This window comes from Mastigoproctus giganteus, chromosome 8 (genome assembly GCF_048544385.1).
Source record: "Mastigoproctus giganteus isolate SK-2022 chromosome 8, ASM4854438v1, whole genome shotgun sequence".
In the NCBI taxonomy this organism is placed as follows: domain Eukaryota; kingdom Metazoa; phylum Arthropoda; class Arachnida; order Uropygi; family Thelyphonidae; genus Mastigoproctus; species Mastigoproctus giganteus.
In genome coordinates this window covers 89,849,484-89,871,820 of record NC_143582.1, presented here as the reverse complement: position 1 = coordinate 89,871,820, position 22,337 = coordinate 89,849,484, and the positions used below count along the sequence as shown (strand labels likewise).

The 22,337-nt window shown below is 37.5% G+C and overlaps 1 protein-coding gene across 3 annotated transcripts in view; it reads left to right on the top strand.

Annotated features, from left to right (window-relative positions):
* Positions 1-22,337, top strand: part of LOC150081710 (prolyl 4-hydroxylase subunit alpha-1-like) — a 230,337-nt gene that overhangs the window by 163,191 nt on the left and 44,809 nt on the right. For all 3 annotated transcript variants that reach the window (XM_090379579.1, XM_090379578.1, XM_090379577.1), the window contains exon 11: positions 3,926-3,991. In XM_090379579.1, the coding sequence (XP_090235705.1) occupies positions 3,926-3,991 (66 nt within the window). The remainder of the gene's footprint in view (positions 1-3,925; positions 3,992-22,337) is intronic.

Sequence of the window (22,337 nt, the reverse complement as noted above, 5' to 3'; positions counted from 1 at the left end):
CTTAAAAAATGTCAAATGTGTGAGAGTTATATTTCCCATTTACTGTAGTTGTAATGGTTGGAGACACACTGTTGTCATTTGCTGTATTCACAAGATAACAGGTGATATTTTAGGCCGACTCATATTTAGGAACTCGCATTTTTCTGTTTTCCACAGAAATTTCGTGAGGCAGGATAGCATGAGCAGAGGAGAATGTTTCTGGAGGTCACTACTATGAAACAATAAAAACAATTTGCCATTCCCAGTTTATTGGGATTTTCAGTTAGTGCAATCTAATTATAAACAGGTAGTAAACTCGATCTTACTGCATTTCCAATAATACCGATAGCTGAAATTGTGTGGATTTTTATGTTATTGTGGTGAAATGTGTTTCCTCTTTCATGAAATCTTCAATCATATAAAAAACATAAATAAATTTCAGAATCTTCTCTTCATTCCTATTTTTTAAGCTTCGTAAACTTGTATCACTTGTGCAATTTGTGCGTCCTGTGTTCATCGTTATTGATTGCTTATCTTTTTTACTGTTTTAAATTTTATTTTAAATTTTACAATCCAAAAAAAAATGTCAGTGAACAGAAATATCAATCAAGCAAAACCTATCTTGTCAAAGTAAAATGCTATATTTACTGTAATATTTATTTATTTATTTATTAGAAATTTAAGATGTTTAAACCTGTGCTAGCAATTTTATTGGGGTCCCTATCCCTATTTTCCCATAAGCCCTGTTGTTTTTAATGTGTGAAATACCATAGTTGCTAATGCTCATAAAAACCAGATAACAAACAAACAGCAACCATAATGCAGAGATTTTTAGTAACACATTTACCTCGTTATAGCAGAACTGACTATTTAGGAAGGATGGGGCAGGTAGAAGGTTTTAGGCTGGTGGTGTGGTCATGCTTCTTATCAAAAGGAGCCTGAGCACAGTGAAAGCTTTCCCAGGTTATGATGTTTTGTATGCTAGTATAGAATCTGTATGGTATGAGATAGTTGGAAGCAAAGATATAATGAAAATGGGAGTCATCTACAGGCCAGGTGATTGTGAAGATTATGATGAGAGCCTCTGTGTGCAAATGGGATGAGCAAATAAGCATCAGTGTCTTATTATGGGTGATTTTAATTTGCCTCTAATTGATTGGAGCAAATCAGAAGGAAACTCAACATGGGGACAATTTTTAAATCAGCTAGTTGATTGTTATTTGTATCAGGGAAAGTACTAGTGAAAAAAATATTCTATACCTGATCATCGCCCATGAACCAGGTGAAATAATAGGGCTATCAGTACAGAAACCAGTAGAAGGAAGTGATCACGGAGTTCTACAGTGGACGATGAAGAGAGAGAGAGAGAGAGAGAGAGAGAGAGAGAGAAAGGTAGTAGTAGTTAAAGACAAAGATATGGGTTATAATTTCAGGAAAGGCAGTTATGATGACTTAAGGTGCTACATGGCCACTGTTAACTAACTCACAGAGAGTGAATACAATTCAGTTATGGTATACCTTTCAAACATTTATCACAGAAGCCTTGAATATACTATTAAAAAATACTCCATGGGGAGGATTCCAAGTTGGATGTGTAATGAAGTTGCCAGATTACTTCAGCAGAAAAACAACATCGAAAAGTTACAGAGCAATAAAAAGTACTGAAGCCTATAACAGCTACGTATTGATCTGTAATAGTGCCAGATAAAAGGTTTGGCTGGCAAAGGGCACATTATGAGAAATCGCTGCCAAAGAGTGGGGTTGAGGAATTCTTCATATATATATATATATATAAATGCAAAGAAGAGAAGGACAAACCAGATCGGATCCTTATGTAAATGGACAGGGAGTAGTATTAGATACCAGCTGATGTTGCAGATGAACTCAACAGTTACTTTGCACCAATATTTACAGAAGAAAAACCCTTTACGTCAATGGGAAATTATGGGAGTGAAGTTGAAAATTTTTTATAATTAATGATATTGAAATTCCATGATTATTTAATGAAAAAAACTTTCAAGCCTACAGCCTGGGGTTGATGGAATATATCCAGTGAATTTAAGGGAGGAGGTAAGTGAGTGCATTGAACCATTGAGTCTAATTATGAGAGCATCCACTGGACTCAGGAGAGATTCCATGGATTGGAAAAGTGCCAGTGTATCACCAATATATAAAGGCGGTTCTAAGAGTGCCAAGGCGGTTCTAGTGGGAAATTACTGACCAGTTAGTCTAACTTCAATGGTAGGGAAGATAGCAGAGGCAATGATCAAGGGTGGAATTCATAATCATTTAGATAGAAATGGAATTCTGTAGGATATGCAGCTTGGTTTTGTAAAGGGAAAATTATGTTTAACAAATCTAGTTAGTTATTTTGACAGGGTCACTCATGAGCTGGATTTAGGGAATAATTTCAACTTTGTTTATTTAGATTTCAGCAAAGCATTTGACTCAGTCCCACATGAGCAGTTACTTTATAAGCTGGAACAGGTTGGAATCACAGGGAAAATCCTAATATGGTTAGCAGGATGGCTTCAGGCCAGGAGGCAGAGGGTTATGATAAATGGTTATTCCTCAGATTGGGTTAATTTAAGAAGTGGGGTTCTCCAAGGATCAGTATTGGCCCACTGTTTTTTTTTTTTTTTTTTTGATTTTCTTAAATGACATTGATGAAGGGATAGAGGGTGTGATGTCTAAATTTGCAAATGATGTAAAGATTAATACAAGAGCTAATGATCACCACAAAGCAGAGCTTCTGCAGGGTGACCTAGATAGACTCCAGGGATGGTTAGAAAAGTGGCAGCTTGCTTTAATCCAGCAAAGTCTTACACCTGGGGAACAGTAACCTCAAAATAACTTATACACTTGGTGGAGTTGAACTAAAGTCACTAATGGAAGAAAGGGACTTGGAAGATACAGTCAGACATGAAGTTCTCTGAGAATTGTAGACAGGTTACAAGGAAGGCCCATGGTGTCCTCCACATATCCCCGGAGCAATATGGCCTTAGTTGCTAATGCTCCTAAAAACCAAATAACAAACAAACAAACTTCCTATTATAATGCTTCAAAGTTATTTTACATTTCAGTATGGACATCCTGTGTATTTAAATTATTTTAAGAATTCATTTTTAATATATTTTTCTACAGTGTAAGTCTGAAAAATTCTGGATGCTCCATATTTTTACAAAATAGTGTATATACACTAATCCTGACACACAAACTTCATTTCTGCATATGTCCATTTATAAAATGAGTATCTTTCGTAAAAAAAAAAAAAGGAAAAAAAAAAAAAAAAAAAAGCCAAATAAGAATACATCTGACACTTTCCAGCATTGTGAACAGAACTTATCAAGCAAAATTTGGACAAGCCAGCTTTTTGTAAAAGATTTTATCAAATACACATTTTATCCCATGTGTATTTGCTCCAATGATATTTTGTATACCAGATGCTGAAGGAGGTGAAAAATAGACATATAGCATATCTTTGTTATAATGCATAGTGAGGTAATTCGTTTTACCTGTCCAACATGATAACTTCAGTTTAAATGAAAGTGACATCAGTTAGAAGCCTTAGAACCACTTTTGACCAGTGGTTGAAATAATATAATTTTCAGGTATTGTTTCTTAGTATAAAGTAAATGCAGCTATGGTGAGTGAACAACTGTTCAATAATAAATAACTTTTATGTATTATACTTGAAATTATTTCATGATTTATTGTTTATATTCTGTCATTTTATGGATTTCTTTCTTAATAGTATCCAAGACAAAGCATATTCCTAATGGCACTATTTGTATAGTGGATACTAATGCAATGTATATTCGATATATAGAATGTATAAAGTTACAAAAATTGATCCATTTTCAGTGAAACAGTTATGCTTGCTTATATGTATAAAACAAAATAAAAAATAAAAAATACATACATATTAATTTATTTTTCATTTCAGAGGGAGGAGAAGAATGCTTTCCAGAGTTTGGGAACAGGCAACAGAATAGCTACTTGGTTGAATTATGTAAGTTATCAAACTGTGTGTGTTTTTCATGATGGGGACATTCAAAAGCAGGAAGTGCCTGTCAAATGAAAAGAATGTTTGTTTATTTTTTTATTGTGCCCAATCGAAAAGATGATAGGGAGAGAGATCTTAGATTAGGATCTATGATATAGCTCTCAACAACAAGAACTTTGGGTGTGTGAGAGAGGCAGATTAGAGACAACAGTTAATCTGTGCAACAAGAAGTTGAAAGATATAGTTTCACCAAATATTATTTCAGGAAGGCAATTTTGTTATTGGGCCTTACAAAAATGTAATGTATATATTATCAGTTTATTAATCATCCATGACAAAGAAATTACATTGTCTAGAAAGAGCCCTGGACAGCATGCGAGGGGCTTATATATAAATCAATATTACAAAAATAAATAATACTGCTTACCAAGCATTCCCAAATTAACATGCATTATAAAATTTTGTAATCTACAGATCATATATATATATATATATATATACAGGCAACCCCCATATAACAGTACTTCTACAGCATGTTTTGCTCTAACATGATTGATAAAGTGTGGCAATCCTTGCACAACACAGTACTATATAACGTGGTTAGAGGATTGTGGCAACCTTGCATAATATGGTATTTTTGATCTTTTGTGTGGGAAAAACTCTGCTATTATATTGGATGTAATTTTTCAACATTTCCATTCTTTTTAGTGAATCCCCGCTTTTGGCTCGCTAATGGTTATGCAAAAAAAATTATTGGGAAAACCCTATGTTAGGGATTCTGTGCTATTGAACTTCTGCGAGATGAACTTGTGGAAAAATCTAGATTTCAAAGTTTTATTACTAATGGAAAGCATGCCAGGCCATACAAAAGATTTAAGTCATCCGGACGTTGAAGTAATGTTCCTAGTACAACTTCTTTAATTTAATCAAGGCATTGTATCTACCTTTGAAACTCATTACATCAGAAAATCATTACAATGGATTTTGGCAAAAATTGATTCCGAATTGTGAATTAATGGAAAATTGAAGTGATGGAGACATGGAAATATTTTCAATTGTGGACTGTATCAGAATCGTAGCTTTATCACTCAAAGAAGTAAAACTGTCAACATTAAATGCGTGTTGAAAAAATGTATGGCTGGAGTAAGTTCATTCAGGAAATATGGTTGAACCGACAGAAAACAGAATCCATGCGATGGTAGAACTTGCTAAGTCAGTAGGAGGGGAAGGTTTGATGATATGACTACTGAAGCTCTCATGGGTAGCATAGTTGGTACAATTGCTGTCATCCGCACAGTGGAATTTTTATGGGTCTTTTTCACCTCAGAACACATGCAATTTGAATATACAGAGCAACTTAGTCAGTGATACTCCTAAAAAAAAAATTATGATTACTGAAGACATTCAAGAATTATTGGTAGAAAACAAGGCTGGCGAAGCGGATTTGGTGGAATTAGCATGAGAGGCAATTCAGAGGATTTATTTCGTATGATGTGATCAACACACGAAGGAACCAGTTTTTTCTTGCTTCCTTCGTGTATCGTGGCCAGGATATCCAACCGACTGGTTGGTTCAGCACCATCGTGATATCCAGCCGAGGCGGGAATCGAACCCACGACCTTTGGGTTGCCAGGCAGGCACTTTACCTACCCGGCTAGCCCAGTAGGCAATTCAGAGGATGATAGCACAGATGAAAATTTTGAACTTCCAAATTTTACTCTAAAAAGTATACGGAAAGGCATAAAGTTAGCCAAACAATTAGAATATTATTATTATTTATTATTTTTTTAAAATTCAGATTCTTCGACTGAAAGGAGCCCAAAGTTCAAAAGGGAGCTTCAAAAATTCTTAGTTTCATACAATGAAATTACAAAGATCTATTAAGCAAAAGCAAACAAACCCAGATTAATGATTTTTTAACGAGAGAAGAAGACACAATATCTAAAATGGTGTATTTTTGTCAGTTTTGGGAATGAAATGGTGTATTTTTGTTAGCTCTTGGAATGTAACCCCCCCCTCTTTGTACTGGTTCTTAGTCCCATATAACACGGTTTCGCACTACACGAGATTTTATAGAACCTAACTACTGGGTTATATGAGGGTTACCTGTTCATGTATCACTAATGAATGAATCATAATTAAATTTAATTATCTTACAAAGAGTAGGCAGAGAATGAAAACAAAAAATTACCTATAGATGGGCCTGTACAATTTATGGTTGAAGAATCTTGGCAACAACAATAGAATGATAGATTTTATCATTTAAAAATAAGCAAATGTTCATTTCATTATCCTTTACAAGTTTCAGAGTAGGATATAGGAAAACTGTCCAGTGTTTTATTCTGTTTTATAAAATGATATAGGCAACACCTGTATCTATTATTTTTCCTAGGAACTTTGACAGTTTTATCCAAAATTGAGGGAAGTGGAAAAATTGAAGCGTACATTTTACCAAAAGTCTTCAGAGAAGCTAGAAATATTAATTTGGAAATAGGAGCATAGCTAATATTATCATACATTTCTGATCTGGACTAGGTAAAAAATTTACTGGTTTTAACATTTGCTCATTTTAGAATCTGGAATTCAGAAGATAGAATAAGAAAGATTGGATTTTACAGCAGCAGACCAAGTGACCAAGTTTCACTTTGCTTATTGGAGACTTGAAGTGGTGGAGCCCACGTTTAGTCTCCAGAGCTAGGTTCTGGTCAACCCTTCCCTATCTCTTCATCTCTTCCATCATGAAGTATGACTGATGACTTTTGAGGTTATAATGAATATCATGGCGAGATCCAATCTTCCTTACATTTCAAGGATACAGCTCTAAAACGGTGCTAGTTAGTACACTGGACCGAACCTATTGGTAACTCTTTAGGAGGCTTCTGGATCAGCTAGTGTATAATCTTGCTACCTCTACCCTGCCAGATAGTGACTGGAGAAAGTCCGAGTAGCGTGTATGTGGGGCATTGTTGAGGCCACGTTATGTCAGGGATCTGGGTATATTCTTATCATGTGTACACCATATCCAAAAATTTTGTTACTTCATACAGCATGGCCCCCCACACTTTTTGTTACTATTGGATACACCATGAATTGTCAAACTAATAGAGTAAGCTTATCTGCAAGAAGATCTAAACCTCTCAAACACTTCCTAGTTCATTTCACAAATATACGTGGTCTCAGTTCTGATCTCAATGATGTCCATTTCCACTTGCAGTCTGCCAAACCCCATGTACTTTTTCTGACAGAATCTCAGTTATCGGTTAATTCAACTACTGTTCGGCTCACTTGCTCAAATTATTCTCTGTATGATTCCTTTCGCCTCAAATGTGGTACTTGTGCATATGTCTGTTCTGATATTCCCTGTCAGAGACTTGGTAATTTGGAATCTCCTCTCTTCGATCTTCTCTGGCTTAAAATCTCTCTACCTCATTGTGTCAAATTCATCTGTTGTCGCTACCATTCTCCCAACTCCACTAATCACTTGGAGCTCTTTGACTTCCTCTCTTTGCAACTTGACTTTCTCCAGTCCAACTATCCTAACAGTGAGGTAATTTTCCTTGGTGATTTTAATGTTCACAACTCCAGCTGGCTTCCGTTTTCTAGTCACAACGACCCAGCAGGTCGAGATGCTGAGGCTTTTGCAATTTATAATGACCTTGCACAGATTGTTCATTTACCTACAAGAATACAGGACAATCCTTACCATACAGCCAACATGCTTGATCTTTTTCTCACAAAAAGCCCTTGTAAGTACATGGTCGAAGTTAGTGGTCCTTTAGGTATCTCAGATCACAACTTGGTGATTGTCTCTTCTCCAATGGAGCCTTTATCTCATGGCTATTCCCAACCTCGTATTGTTTGGCATTACAAGAATGCAAATTGGGATGACTTGCGAGATTTATTTTATTTTCCTTGGACGGGCTACTGTTTCAAAACTTCTGATGTTAACGTTTGCTCAGATTGTGTCAGTGAAATAATTCTTGTAGGAATGGAATCCTTTATTCCACACTCCAATTTAAAATCTCATCCTTTATCTAAACCTTGGCTTTCCAATAAATGTGCTAAGGTTGTTCAAGAGAAGAATGTTGCATATCTTAATTGGCTTGTTTCCAATTCTTCAGTTTCATTTTCTGCCTGCACCAAAGCTCCCAACAATTGTAAAGCAGTCATTAATCAGTCCAAACTAGATTTTGAACAGGTAGAGTAGAAAACTTGCTTCTTGCCCTAATGGTAGCCAAGCATTCTGGTCTCTTGCCAAAGCTATTGGCTGCAACATTTGCCCATTTCTGCTCCCATCATCTGTCAAAACCAGATGGTTCTGTTGTCACTTCAGCCAAGGATAAAGCTGACCTGCTAGCATCCCATTTTACTTCCAACTCATGTATTAATGATCTTGATAAAACACCTCTCACCATTCCCAACATGCTCCATTCAATGCCTCCTGTGGTCTTCTGTCAAAAAGATGTGAGAAGGATTTTGACGAATCTCAATGCTAAGAAAGTCCTGATGGTATTTCTCCAATTGTTCTCAAAACCTGTGCTTCTGAACTTATTCCTGTTCTTTGCTGCCTTCTTTCATTTTCTTATTCCAAAGGTGTTTTTCCTTCTGCTTAGAAATTTGCTCATATCCAGCCAGTTCCTAAAAAGGGTGACAAGTCCCTCCCATCCAATTATCATCCCATTGCAATTACTTCTACTCTTTCTAAAGTAATGGAGAAATCAATTAACCGCCAACTCTTAAACTACCTAGAAACCTTCCATCTGATCAACGATCACCGGTGTCGATCCACTAGTGATATTCTGGCTTATGTTACCCATTAATGGATTAATTCAATAGAAAAGTTTGGTGAAACACAAGCAATTGCACTTGACATCTCTAAGGCTTTGAATCGTGTATAGCATAAAGGTCTTCTAAACAAGCTTCCATCTTATGGTTTGCCAACTGTTTTTTGTAATTGGTTATCCAGTTTTCTCTCTGATCAATCATTGAGGGTGATGGTAGATGGCTCTGTCTTCTAACTTCTCCACTAATAGGCGCTTCCATAGCCAGGTGGGCAGGAGCAGCATTGCATAGCACACGCTTCTTGATTAGACCGGGGTTCGAGCCCGTGAGCCACTAAATATGGAGGATGCGGAAAGGTCAGGGAATGACCACCTCATATCCCCGGAGCAGTATGGCCTTAGTTGCTAATGTTCCTAAAAACCAAATAACAACAACATACCCACTAATGCTAGTGTCTCCCAAGGTTCAGTTCTTTCCCCACTCTTTTCTTCTTGTATATTAATGACCTTCTTCGATTGACTGGAAATCCTATCCATAGTTTTGCCAATAATAGCACATTGCATTCCACTTTCCATTTTGAAAAACCTTGCTCTGCTCAATCAGCTTCAACTTCTAGAATATCTGCTACCAGTTCCTTAAATGCTGATCTCCAGGTAATTCTCTAGTGGGGCAAAAACAACTTAGTTGATTTCAATCCTTCTAAAACTCAGTCCTTCTATCTAAAATAAAACTCAGTCTAAAATTTCAATCCTTCTAAAACTTTTATCTCCCAGAAAGGATTCTTCTGTTCCTATGCTTATCTTTGGCGACACTCCGATTTCTAGGCAAAAGGATATATCTCTTTTGGGGATTACCCTGACTTCTAATCTTTCTTGGAACAAGCACATTACAAATATTGCTTCCTCTGCATCTAAAAAAGCTTGGTTTTCTCTTTTTTCGTTCTCAGTGTTATTTTCTTCCAAACAACTGTTCACTCTGTACAAATCGCAAATCTGCTCTACCATGGAATATTGTTCCCACATCTGGGGGGGTGCCCCCAAAACCTCTCTCAGGCTTCTAGATTCCATTCAAAAGAGGGCAATTAGGTTAATTAATGACTCCTCTCTAACAGAGTCTCTCCACTCTGTCTCATAGACGTGCTGTTTCTGCTGCATGCCTTTTCTACAGATACTTCCATGTGTACTGTTCTTCTGAATTGTCTTCTATAATTCCCTCTCTCTCTTTCAAAACAGTCCGAACACGTGCCGCCACCAGTCAACATCCATTTGCTGTCGAACTTCAAACTCACAGAACCAACTTTTCATCTTCCTCGTTTATTCATTCAACTGCCGTTTTCTGGAACAACCTTCCTTCATACATATTTCCTGAAAATTACAGTCTACAGAAGTTCATGTCCAATGTCAACAAATGTCTTCTTTTGTCTTCTCAACTTCCAACCCAAGCACAGTACTAAATACTATAGGTTCTAATACCTCTCATGTTTGGAGTTTTCATTAAAAAAAAAAAAAAAAAAAGTGACTGCGTACATAAAACATGACTGGATACAGTAGAGTTTTTATATATTTCACTATTGGTCCATCAGAAATTTTGCTTAAGGCTCCAAGCATCTTTAAAGGATTTCATTTTAGACTCTGAAGGTGAATTTTAAAAATACTTACAGGATCAAAATATATATCTAGATTTGTTGTTGCCAATAACAGGAGAAAACAGATTCCTAAACAGATTCCTAGTTATAGAGAAATGAGGATTTAGAACAAGAATAAAATAAAGAAAGAAGGAAGTTACAGATAGTATCTAAACACTGATTTATAAAAACATTATTTATCCTTGCTTTATTCAGAAGAATACAAGTTGGGCCAAATTTTCAAATCATCTGCATAAGCAGTTATAGGCAACTTAATCTGAATTAGTGGATGAATTAGAGAAGAGTAGGGCAGTTGATGGACCCTCTTGAAGTATTCCTGTAGATAAGATTTTTAAAAAGTTATAGAAAGCAAATTGGAAAAAAAGATGTTTTTTTACTGTGTTCCTTTCAATTTACAAATAAAGAAAAGGTATTTCTGAAGTCAAGTCTCCTAGAAAGACTGAGTTCACTTTCCTTTCTTAACTAAACTAAACAGACAAGTAATGACACACCTTCTCTTTGATTAAAAAATAAAGTGCTGAATTATATTTTCTATGATCAAGGATTTTCTTCAAATATGTAGAGTAAAGTATGTGAAATACAAGATATAACTTTCATTTCAAAAAGTATATAGTTTCTGTAATCTTCTAAAACTATAAATTATTCTACCATATGTGTACTTAGTAGCTACATTAATTAAAGCTCTCATAATTTGTAACAGCTGTAAACCTTTGGCATTCCATCATTTAGACCGGGGTTCAAGCCTGTCACCACCAAATACGGAGGATGCGGAAAGGTCGGGGAATGACCACCGCATATCAAAATGGCCAGTGTGTCTCATTTTTTCTTTTTTATTAGTAGTTTTCCAGTAGTAATGAAAAATATAAAAGTTTCTCCTACTGCAAGGCATTTTCCCCTAGAAACCTGTTTCATCTGGAAAAACAGGCAACCAACCAGAGAACATGTGCACTTTATGTATTTAATACACGTGAGTGGATGTGGTTGTTCTCGGGCCACCCTAGCGTACCAAGGGTGGTTTTTTTTTTTTTTTTTACGTATTCCAGCTGTGCTAAAAATATTTAATGAAAAAATTCTATTTAATGCTGAAATACTCTAGGAACACAAACATTCTAAATTTGATCAGCAACATTATTCACTAATATTGCAAATAATCAGGATTTAATCTTCCCTCGGCTGTAGTAGTTCACATGCATATGACATCTGTGGACAATTTCATAATGAAATGTAACATTTTATTAGATAATCTTTAACATAAATCCTTAACATATCATCATTCCTTTTAAATAGGATTTTTAAGACTTGGTCATACTTTCCTCTCATGACTACCAATGCATTTATTCACCATATTTAATTCTTCACGTATTGCTACCATCACCATCTACCTGCACAAAGTAAGTTTATCTCTCTCTCTCTCTCTCTCTCTTTAATAATTTGCTACCAATATTTATTTTAAAATTACTGCCAATAAGTATACAGAGTACATTACACTATTTCATTTTTCAAACAAAGCAACATAAATGGCATTTATATGGTTGACGAATGAGCAAGTTTTCAGCAGCAGCTAGGTACAGTTTATATTATATATAATGTGAATTGTACCTAGTAGAAAATCCTTTTTCTCCTTGATATGAAAGACTGTTCCTTATGTTAAAACATGAATTTGTAAATAAAAAAGACGAGAACCATTTGAGAAGTTAAGCTGGGAAGAATTTTTTGCGGGTTTCAGTAGGAAGGATGAGATACTCTGTGCTGCCACTTTATTAGGTACGCCCTGCTGTGCACACAGATGGTTTTGTCCCACAACGTTACAAGTCACATGACCACAGTTGTGGCTATAAATGCAGCAGAACAACCTTTCTAGTATCAGTTAAGTGTACAAACCATAGCAAGAATGGGGAAAAAGAGTGATATCACTGACTTTGAATGTGGCATAGCAGTAGGTGCAAGACGTGCTGGACAAAGCATCTCTGATACGGCAGTTCTCCTGAACTTTTCACACACCACAGTTTCAAGGGTGTATTGAGAATAGTGCAACGAGCAGAAAACATCCTCTCAATGGCACTCCTGTGGAAGAAAATTGCTTGTGGATGAAAGTGGTCAGAGGAGGATGGCTAGAATTATGCAAGCAAACAGATGGGCCACAATGTCGCACATCACGTCAGAATACAACCTTGGTGTGCAGAACAAAATATTGCAACGGACCACTAGTTGCACTTTGTCCCGAATGGGCTACAACAGCCGATGGCCACATCATATGTACCTTTGTTATCAAACAAAGAGAGCAAGAGAGCACGCCTCCTGTGGGCATAGCATCACCAGCACTGGACTATCGAGGATTGGAAAACGGTTGCTTGTTCTGACGAGTCGAAATTCCTGGTGCATCACGTTGATGGAAGGCTCAGAATTTGATGAAACAACATGAATCCATGGATCTGTCATGTCTGACGAGTACTGTGCAAGGTGATGGGAGGCAGTGTTATGGTGTGGGGAATGTTTCTTGGCACACATTGGGTCCATTGATACCCATAGATTCATGTCTGAATGCCACATCGTACCTAAACATCGTTGCTGGCCAAGTGCATCCGTTCATGTTGACAGTTTATCCTCAGTGAGATGGTTACTTCCGGCAGAATAATGCACCGGTGCACAAAGCCCAAATCGCTATGGAATGGTTCCAGGAACATGACAATGACTTTTCTTTACTGCAGTGGCCCACTCAGTCCGCAGATCTCAATCGTATTGTACATCTTTGGGATGAGCCGGAAAGGGCTGTTTGCTGCAGGCCTATACCTCCGTCAAATCTGAAGGAACTGCGTGACACTCATGTCTGCATGGTACTCCATTCCTGCACAACATTTTCACCATCTTGTTCAATCCATGCCTAGACGAAATCAGGCTCTTTTGAAGGCTAAAGGAGGCTCAACGTGCTACTAGGTAGGTGTAACTAATAAAGTGGCAGCACAGTGTATATCTCCACTGTTTAAGTAGTTGATTAAAAATGCAAAAATGTAGAAAATTTGTATGTATCCCCTTTTGGAAGTAAAAAGCGAAAAGAAATACAAAAGTTAGTTGGTTGCTTATTTATAATAAGAACTGAAGCAGCAGAAGTCATAAGATTCAATATATTGTGCTTGCAAATTACTTGTATTTTGCGGTGAATTGACCTATCTTACAAGATGAAGAATACAGATTGCTGGTAGAAAAAAAACCAAACAGCTCTCTCATCTGAGATTCACTAACTCGCCCATCATGTTAAAATCTATTCCTGTAGTCTGGAGTGTAATTGAACCTAGATCTTTTCCAGTTGTTCTAAAAGAATAAAAACCTATCAACTAGCTATGTGGACATTAAAGATTTGTATCTAATTAGCTTTGAAGCAACAATATGCAGAAACTACCAAATCTTATAGATAACATATCTCTAAAAGTAATTGAGTAATATTGTAGAGCATCAATTACCCAGATGCAAATCATCCAGAATGTCAGTTACACAGGCCTGTGGGGGATTTGGCTAATTTTACTTGTCCATTAGCATTAGTAGAGTCATATGATGCAAGAAAGCAAGCTTATGCAGCATCAGCCACAAAAAAAAAAAAAAAAAACTCCCATTTCATCCCTCTGTTCAATCCAAATATCTGTCCAGCTCAGCCTTAAATTTATTTTGCTATCAACTTCCACAACAAAGGATGGAAGTCTGTTCCTCCAACCATATTCTCTGCAAGAGGAAGAATCCCATCAGCATTGAGCATGTTCAAACCATTCAAGGCTTGATACACTTCAATCAGATCACCTCGCAGGTGCCTAATCTCCAGACACCGTAATTAGCAAAACTTAAGCCTTCTTTCATGACGCAACCCTTTGTTCCATTCACTAATCTTGTTGCCCTTCTCTGTACTCATTCCAACAGCTCTACATCCTTCTTAAAATGAGGCCTCCAGACCTGTATACAGTACTCAAGGTGTGGCCTGACCATTTCCTTATACAAGGGGATAATCGCCTTCTTATCCATGCTAGAAAAATTCGTGTATATCATTGACAATATCATTGACACCATGGACTACTTTTGCAGACCATCTGCACTGCTCAGAAAACTTCATATCTGCCTGCATAATTACCCCCAGGTCCTTTTCGTTCTCTACCACTGTCAGTGTAGTACCACAAAGTTGATACATTACTATGGGGTTACTGCTTCCCATGTGCAGTACTTTACATTTGTCAATGTAAAACTTCATTTGCCACCTCTCAGCCCATCTGCTCAACTTTTCTAGATCCTGTTGGCGCAGCGTACTGTCATTAGTGTCATTAACAACCCTGCCAACCTTTGTAACGTCTGCAAACTTGGACATTAAGCCTGATATATACCATCATCAATATCATTTATAATACAGAAAACAACAATGGACCCAATTTTTTCACTGAACCCTGAGGGACTCCACAATGAGCAGCATCCATTGATTACCACTCTGTCTTCTCCCACTCAACCATCCCTTTATCCATAGCAGCCATTTGCCTCCAACGCCACACTGCTGCAATTTATTCAGCAGTCTTCCATGTGCAACAGTATCAAAAGGCTTTTTAAGATCCAAATATATGATACCAAAGTTATTCCCTGCATCCAGTTCCTTTGTGATCATATCATAATATCCAGTAAAATTGGTCAGGCAAGACTTTCCCTTAACAAAACCATGGTGTGTCCAATCTTTAAGTGAAGTCTTGTCTAACATGATCTTGCAGTGCTTCTTTAACCAGTACCTCCAGGAACAGAAGTTAAATTAACAGGTCTATAATTACTTGTGTCGCCCTTTGATCCTCCTTTGTGAATTGGGGTCACATTTGCACATCTCCAGGCCATAAGTACCTCCCCTGAGTCCAAAGAAACTCTCATAATTATGGCTAAGGGTTTGCTTACTTCCTCTTCTGCCTCCTTTAATATAACTGGATAGATCACATCCACTCCGGGTGCCTTTTTTTATGTTTATCTTCAACAATTTCTCCTCCAATTTCCTCTCAGTTATTACAAAATCATCCAGCTCACTGCCAGAGTTTAATTCACCTCTGGCATTCCCCTCCCTGAATAACTCCTCATGTGTGATTGTAGATGCAAAATACTCATTTAGTTTGTTAGCCACCTGAGCAGGATCATCAACAGTTGAACCATTAATATGAATTGGACCAATCTGATTCAGCCCCTTCCTTCTAGAGTTTACATAGATAAAGAACTCTTTGCTGTTTTTCTTTGCATTCTTTGCCAAAGATTTCTCATAATTTGTCTTTGCCTGTCTAATCTCCTTTGTGACATGGTTACAGACCAGCTTATATCTATCATAGGCTTCCATGTCACCCATTAATTTATATGTATTCCATGCATTTTTCTTCTCTGCCATATGTCTCATTAGTTCATCTGACATCCATTTAGGCCTAAACCTTGAACAATATTTCTTAGTTTGTGTGTAAAGCCTAGTAGCTTCCCAGATAAATTCTTTGAATGCTTCCCATTTTGAATTTGCTGTTGGTAACATCATCAGTTGGTCCCACTGTATAGAATTTAAATACTGTCTCAGTCCATTGTAGTCTCCTTTACGAAAGCAATAACCCTTCCCTTTACCCCTAATGGTAGTTACCTCTTTGAGTAAATCCCACTTCAGCACACTGTGATCACTGCCACCTAGTGGTTCATTTACCTGCATATTCTTAATGCATGAAGAATCACTACTGATAATCAAATCAAATACTCCCTCTAGTTGCCTCCCGAACATGCTGATGTAGAAAACAATCATCCAATAAATCCACAAAAGCCTTGCTAGTGTGTGAGTGACCAACCAACAAATTCCAGTCAATATCTGGGAAATTTAAATCACCTGTTATAAGACTCTGATTTACTGGCCCACTCTATTTCCCTGTACAGTTTCTTATTATACTCATCTGAGTCATTAGGCCTATTATACACTCCTACTCTCAATTTTGATCTCCCAATGCTTAGGTCACACCAAACTGACTCGACACTGTCCAGCAATGTTGACTGGCTTCACTTCCTTGGATTTTTTGTGTGTGTTAACTAATAGCATAACCCCTCCTCCCTTCCTATCCTGTCTGTCCTTTCTGTACACATTGTACTCTCCAAATTCCAGTTCCGCATTCCTTATATCCATGTGACACCACGTCTATGATATCCCAACAATATCTGCCTTTGATGTTTTGAGCAATACCTCAAATTCATCAAATTTATTTACCAAACTCCTAGCATTGATGTATACATGTTTACTGACTGCATGTATACGCAAGTATTCTTGCAGTCAGTAAATTATGGTTTCACTAATTGTCAACCTATATCAAAAAAAAAATGGTATAATCTTAGTGCTTTACAACACACTCACTGTGCATATTGAAGTAATATCATTTAAACACACATATTATTTCTTCTAATTGAAAAAATAATAAATTATTGAGTAAAAAATAAAATAAACCTCAATGTTATGAATCATTTCTTCAAATAAAAAGAATTTAAAAGCATCAGGAACTAAAATGGGAGTTTTTAGGCTGAGGTCTTCATCTGTCACTTAAGAATCAAATTTTCATTCTCTGCTTTGATCTCATTATGCTCCCATGTAGGCAGATGAAGACCTCTGGCTAAGTCTCTAATTTAAGTTCCTGACACTTTAAACTCTTTTTAAGGGGAAATTTTTGACTTTTCTCTGTCCTTGAGATGTTCCCTTTATCATCTGGTGGGGTCCCAAGGTCCAGTTCATTGCTCTCAGTTTCTGTAGGTTTTGTTACTACTGGGATGGTCACTTTGAAGTGTGGGCAGAAAACAAAAGCACAAATAGGATGTTAATTAAAAATGAATCTTTCTATAGCCATTTTTTGAAATAGAAAAACTATCATATTCCCATCATGCAGAAGACACTGATTCTGATGATGAGCAGATGTTATCTAGATATTCATATATACACCATACGATCAAAAGTTTTCCACTAACTTTTGGTATGTGTCAGCCAGAATTTGCCTCCATTCCTCCTGAAAAATAACTGCCATAGCCACCTTGACATGTATACTTGTACATGTCAAGGGGACCTTCCAGCAGTGCTGCTAGTCTTTGAGATTAGTATCACCATTATCAGTGCCCACAGCCTAGCTCCAGGAATCTGCATGTTATGTTAGCCTTGATCATTTGGTTATTGTGTTCATATATGAGGGTCAACCATACCAAGGCCATAACCATATCTTTATGATCCAAGGGACAGGATTCAGACTAGTGAATTTGTGTGTATGTTGTATGAGTAGCCCTGGCATCCCATTCCTGAGCACATTTATTGCTTGCCAGTAACACCCTACATGAGAACAAAGTTATCTTAAGGCATCATCTTAGAATGTTATCTTCTTGAAATGTGCAAAGAGGAAATCTATTTTGAACCAAAAACTGAAAGCTGGAAAACAAATATTTGTGTGTAGGGATGAAAATCTAGAACCCACTAGAAATGTCATCCTTACAATTTGCTTAATTTGGTCACAGCTAGATGCTTGCACTGCTCAGTGAGTCCTTTTATACCTAACCCACGCACCAAGGTGCTTTAAATGCCAACAATATGGACACTCACAAATGGCCTGTCTTGGTGACCTTGGTTTTATTTGATGTGATGCAGAAGACCACAAAATTACATTATGTTCAACTCTAAAACCTACATTTATTAATTTCCAAGGAATGCATCCTGCATACTCTTAAGCATGGAAGAGGTGTAATGAAGAAGAAATACAGAGATTTAAGGCAGAACTGAATGGAGCATACCAGGAGGTGAAAAAAGTGGAAACCAGTAAATAACAGTATACCTACATATAATGAAAATATTGCTTCCTGTTCTATCAGGAAGTAATTGAAATATGTCTGTTATACCACAAGAATCATTTGCCCCATTGCCTGTATTTACTGAGTTCTCAAGAATGTGCACAGAAAACTGAGTCAGCTGCCACTCTGATATAAGTATAGTCCCAATTTCCAGATGTTGCCAAAATAATTACAGAAACAGTGACAAGGGTATTAAAAAAAAAAAATGCCAAAGTTGTGGAGGTACCTGACAACTCAGTATTAATCATTTCTTCCTCCACCCTTTGTGGAGGATGAAACAAACACATGACAGCATCCTTATTTCCCCAAAAAAGAAAAATCTAAGACTGGAAGATAAGCATCTCAGCACTTTGGAAGCTGTGATGGATCCAATAAGCTAAAATAGTGGCTAAATTCTTATGGTGGGATTGTTTATTCTAAAAAAATGCCAAAGGCCTTTTGCAAAAGTATGAACCATTTGGATTTTGCTTATAACAGGCAACCTAATGGCAAATGGAGTTCCTTCCTTGTGTAATGTTATTAACATTAGTTAAGGCATATGGTGCAAGAAAGCAAGCTTGTATAGCATCAGCCAAAAAAAACCCCTTCCCAAAAAAAAAGAAAAATCTAAGACTGGAAGATAAGCATCTCAGCACTTTGGAAGCTGTGATGGATCCAATAAGCTAAAATAGTGGCTAAATTCTTATGGTGGGATTGTTTATTCTAAAAAAATGCCAAAGGCCTTTTGCAAAAGTATGAACCATTTGGATTTTGCTTATAACAGGCAACCTAATGGCAAATGGAGTTCCTTCCTTGTGTAATGTTATTAACATTAGTTAAGGCATATGGTGCAAGAAAGCAAGCTTGTATAGCATCAGCCAAAAAAAACCCCTTCCCATTTCACCAATCCAGTCACTCCAAATGTTTGTCTAGTTCGGCCTTAAATTTATTTAAGCTATCAACTTCCACAACAACAGATGGAACTCTGTTCCAGCAATCAGCTGTCTTCTGGTTAAAGGCCAACTTCCACACATCTATTCTACACTTGTCCTTCCTCAATTTGAATCTATGCCCCCTCAAGTTCTTAATCTGAGCATGCAGAAGTATCCCATCAGCATTGAGCCTGCTCAAACCATTCAAGACCTTATATCCCTCAGTGATGTTACTTTGCGGATGCCTAGTCTCCAGATGCCGCAACTTGCAGAACTGAAGCCTCCTCTCACTAATCTTGTCCTGTGTACTCATCCTAGCAACTCTACATTGTTCCAAGCAGAAGTATCCCCTGATGGGATACTTATGCTTGCTCAGATTAAGAACCTGAGGGGGCATAGATTCAAATTTAGTAAGGACAATTGTAGAATTGATGTGCAGAAGTTTGCCTTTAGCCGGCAGGTAGTTGATTGCTGGAACAGACTTCCATCTGTTGTTGTGGAAGTTGATAGCTGAAATAAATTTAAGGCTGAACTAGAGAAATATTTGGAGTGACCGGATTGATGAAATGGGAAGAATTTTTTTTTTTTTTTATTGCGGATGCTATACAATCCTAAAATGGGGCCTCCAGACATGTATGCAGTACTCAAGGTGTGGCCTGACCATTGCCTTATACAAGGGCATAATCACCTCCTTGTCACTGCTAGCAAAGTTCCTATATATCATTGACAAAACTCCAAAGCCTGCTCTGGCAGCCAATATGCACTGCTCAGAGAACTTCATATCTGACTGCACAATTACCCCCAAGTTTTTTCCATTCTCCACCTCCCTGAGTGTAGTACCACACAGTTGGTACATTTCTCTGGGTTTACTGCTACCCATATGCAGTACTTTGCATTTGTCAGTGTTAAACTTAAGGTTGCCACTTCTCAGCCCATTGACATAACTTTTCTAGATCCTGTTGCAGTAGCATGCTCTCTTTACTCTCATTAACAATCCTGCCAACCTTTGTATCATCTGCAAACTTGGACATTGAGCCTGCTATAACTTCATTGATAAATACACAAACAACAATGGGCCCAGCACCAAACCCTGAGGCCTCCACTAATAACATTAGTCCACATAGAGCAGTGTCCATTATTACCACCTCTGCCATCTCCCACTCAACCATCCCTTTATCCATTGTAGCAACATGTCATACTGCTCCGATTTGAAAAGCGGTCTTCCATGTGCAACGATTTGAAAAGCAGTCTTCCATGTGCAATCCAAGTATATGATATCAGAATTTTTTTACATCCAGTTCCTTTGTGACCACATCGTAGTATCATAAAATTGGTCAGACAAGACTTCCCCTTAACAAACCCATGCTGTGGCTCAGCTATTACTGTTGTCTTGTCTAGGTGATCCTGTATCACCTCTTTAACCAGTGACTCCATTATTTTCCCTGAAACAGAAGTTAAACTAACAGGTCTATAATTATTTGTTTCACCTTTTGAACTCCCCTTTGTGAATTGGGGATACATTTGCACATGTCCAGTCCATAGGGACCTCCACTGAATGTAAGGATGTTCTCATAATTATGGCTAAGGGTTTGCCAACTTCCCTTGCTGCCTCCTTCAATATAACTGGATAGATTCCATCTGCCTCAGGTGCCTTTTTTATGTTTAACTTCAACGATTTCTCCTCCACTTTGTTCTCCATTATTACAAAATCATTTAGCTCCCTGTTAGTTTAGTAAACTTCTGTCCTCCCCTTCCTTATGGAATTCCTAATGTATAAATGTAGATGCAAAATGTTCATTCAGTTTGTCAGCTATCGGAGCAGGATCATCAACAGTAGAACCACCAACATCAAGTGAACCAATCTGATTCATCCCCTTCCTTCTAAAGTTTACATAAGTAAAGAAGTCTTTGTTGTTTTTTTCTGCATCCTCTGCCAAGGATTTCTCATAATCAGCCTTCGCTTGCCTAACCTCCTTTGTGACTTGATTAGACTAGCTTATATCTGACATAGACTTCTGTGTCACCTGATAATTTATATGCATTTCATACATTTTTCTTCTCTGCCATGAGCCACATTAGTTCATCTGACATCCATTTCAGTCTAAATCTTGAACAGTATTTCGCAGTTTGTATGAAAGCCGAGTAGCTTCCAAGATTAATTCCTTGATGGCTTCTCATTTAGAATTTGCTGTTTTTAACATCATTGGTTGATCCCACTGTATAGAATTTAAAACTGTCTGAGACCATGTAGTAACCTTTACAAAAACCCCTTCCCTTTACACCTGATGGTAGTTACATTGTTAAGTAAATTCCACATCACTACACTTTGATCACTGTCACCAAGTGGTTCTTTATCTTCAAATTCTTAATGCATGAATAATCATTGCTGATAATCAGATCAAGAGTATTACTCTTTCTGGTGCTGCTCGAACATGTTGCTGTAGAAAACAATCCTCTAATAAATCGACAAAAGTCTTGCTACCGTGCGAGCGACCAATCCACAAGTTCCAGTCAATATCTGGAAAGTTAAAATCCCCCATTGCAAGACATTCTGATTTACTGGCTCACTCACTCTATTCTCTGTTGTTTGTTGTACTCATCAGAGTCATTAGGCCTATAACACATTCCTACTCTCATTTTCCCTCTCCCAGTGCTTATGTCTCACCAAACTGACTCAACATTGCACTGTCCACCCATATTAACTGGATGCACCTCTTTAGATTTTGTTTCCTAACTAACAGCAAAACCCCTCCTCCCTTCCTACCCTGTCTATCCCTTCTGTACACATTGTACACCCCAAAACCAATTCTGCACTGCTTATATCTGTGTGACACCACATCTCTGATATCCCAACAATATTTGCATTTTATGTCTTGATCAGCACTTAAAATTCACCAAATTTATTTACTCTACTTCTAGCATTGGTGTACATACAAGCATACCGTACCTGTTCTTACTCTTAGTTACCCTTACACGGCACATGTATTTACTTGTTCCACGATGACTCCCAGCAGCTCTTGTAACCCCCAGCAACCTGCTCTCTAGGCTGCTGCTCATTTCAATAAAAGCAGTGCAAGAATCAGTTTTGCCTCTGCCTGCGGCAATGTGAATTGCCGCAGCCAGTGGCAACCCCCCAAGCTACAATTGCTCCGACCCACTTAACACTGCCCCGATA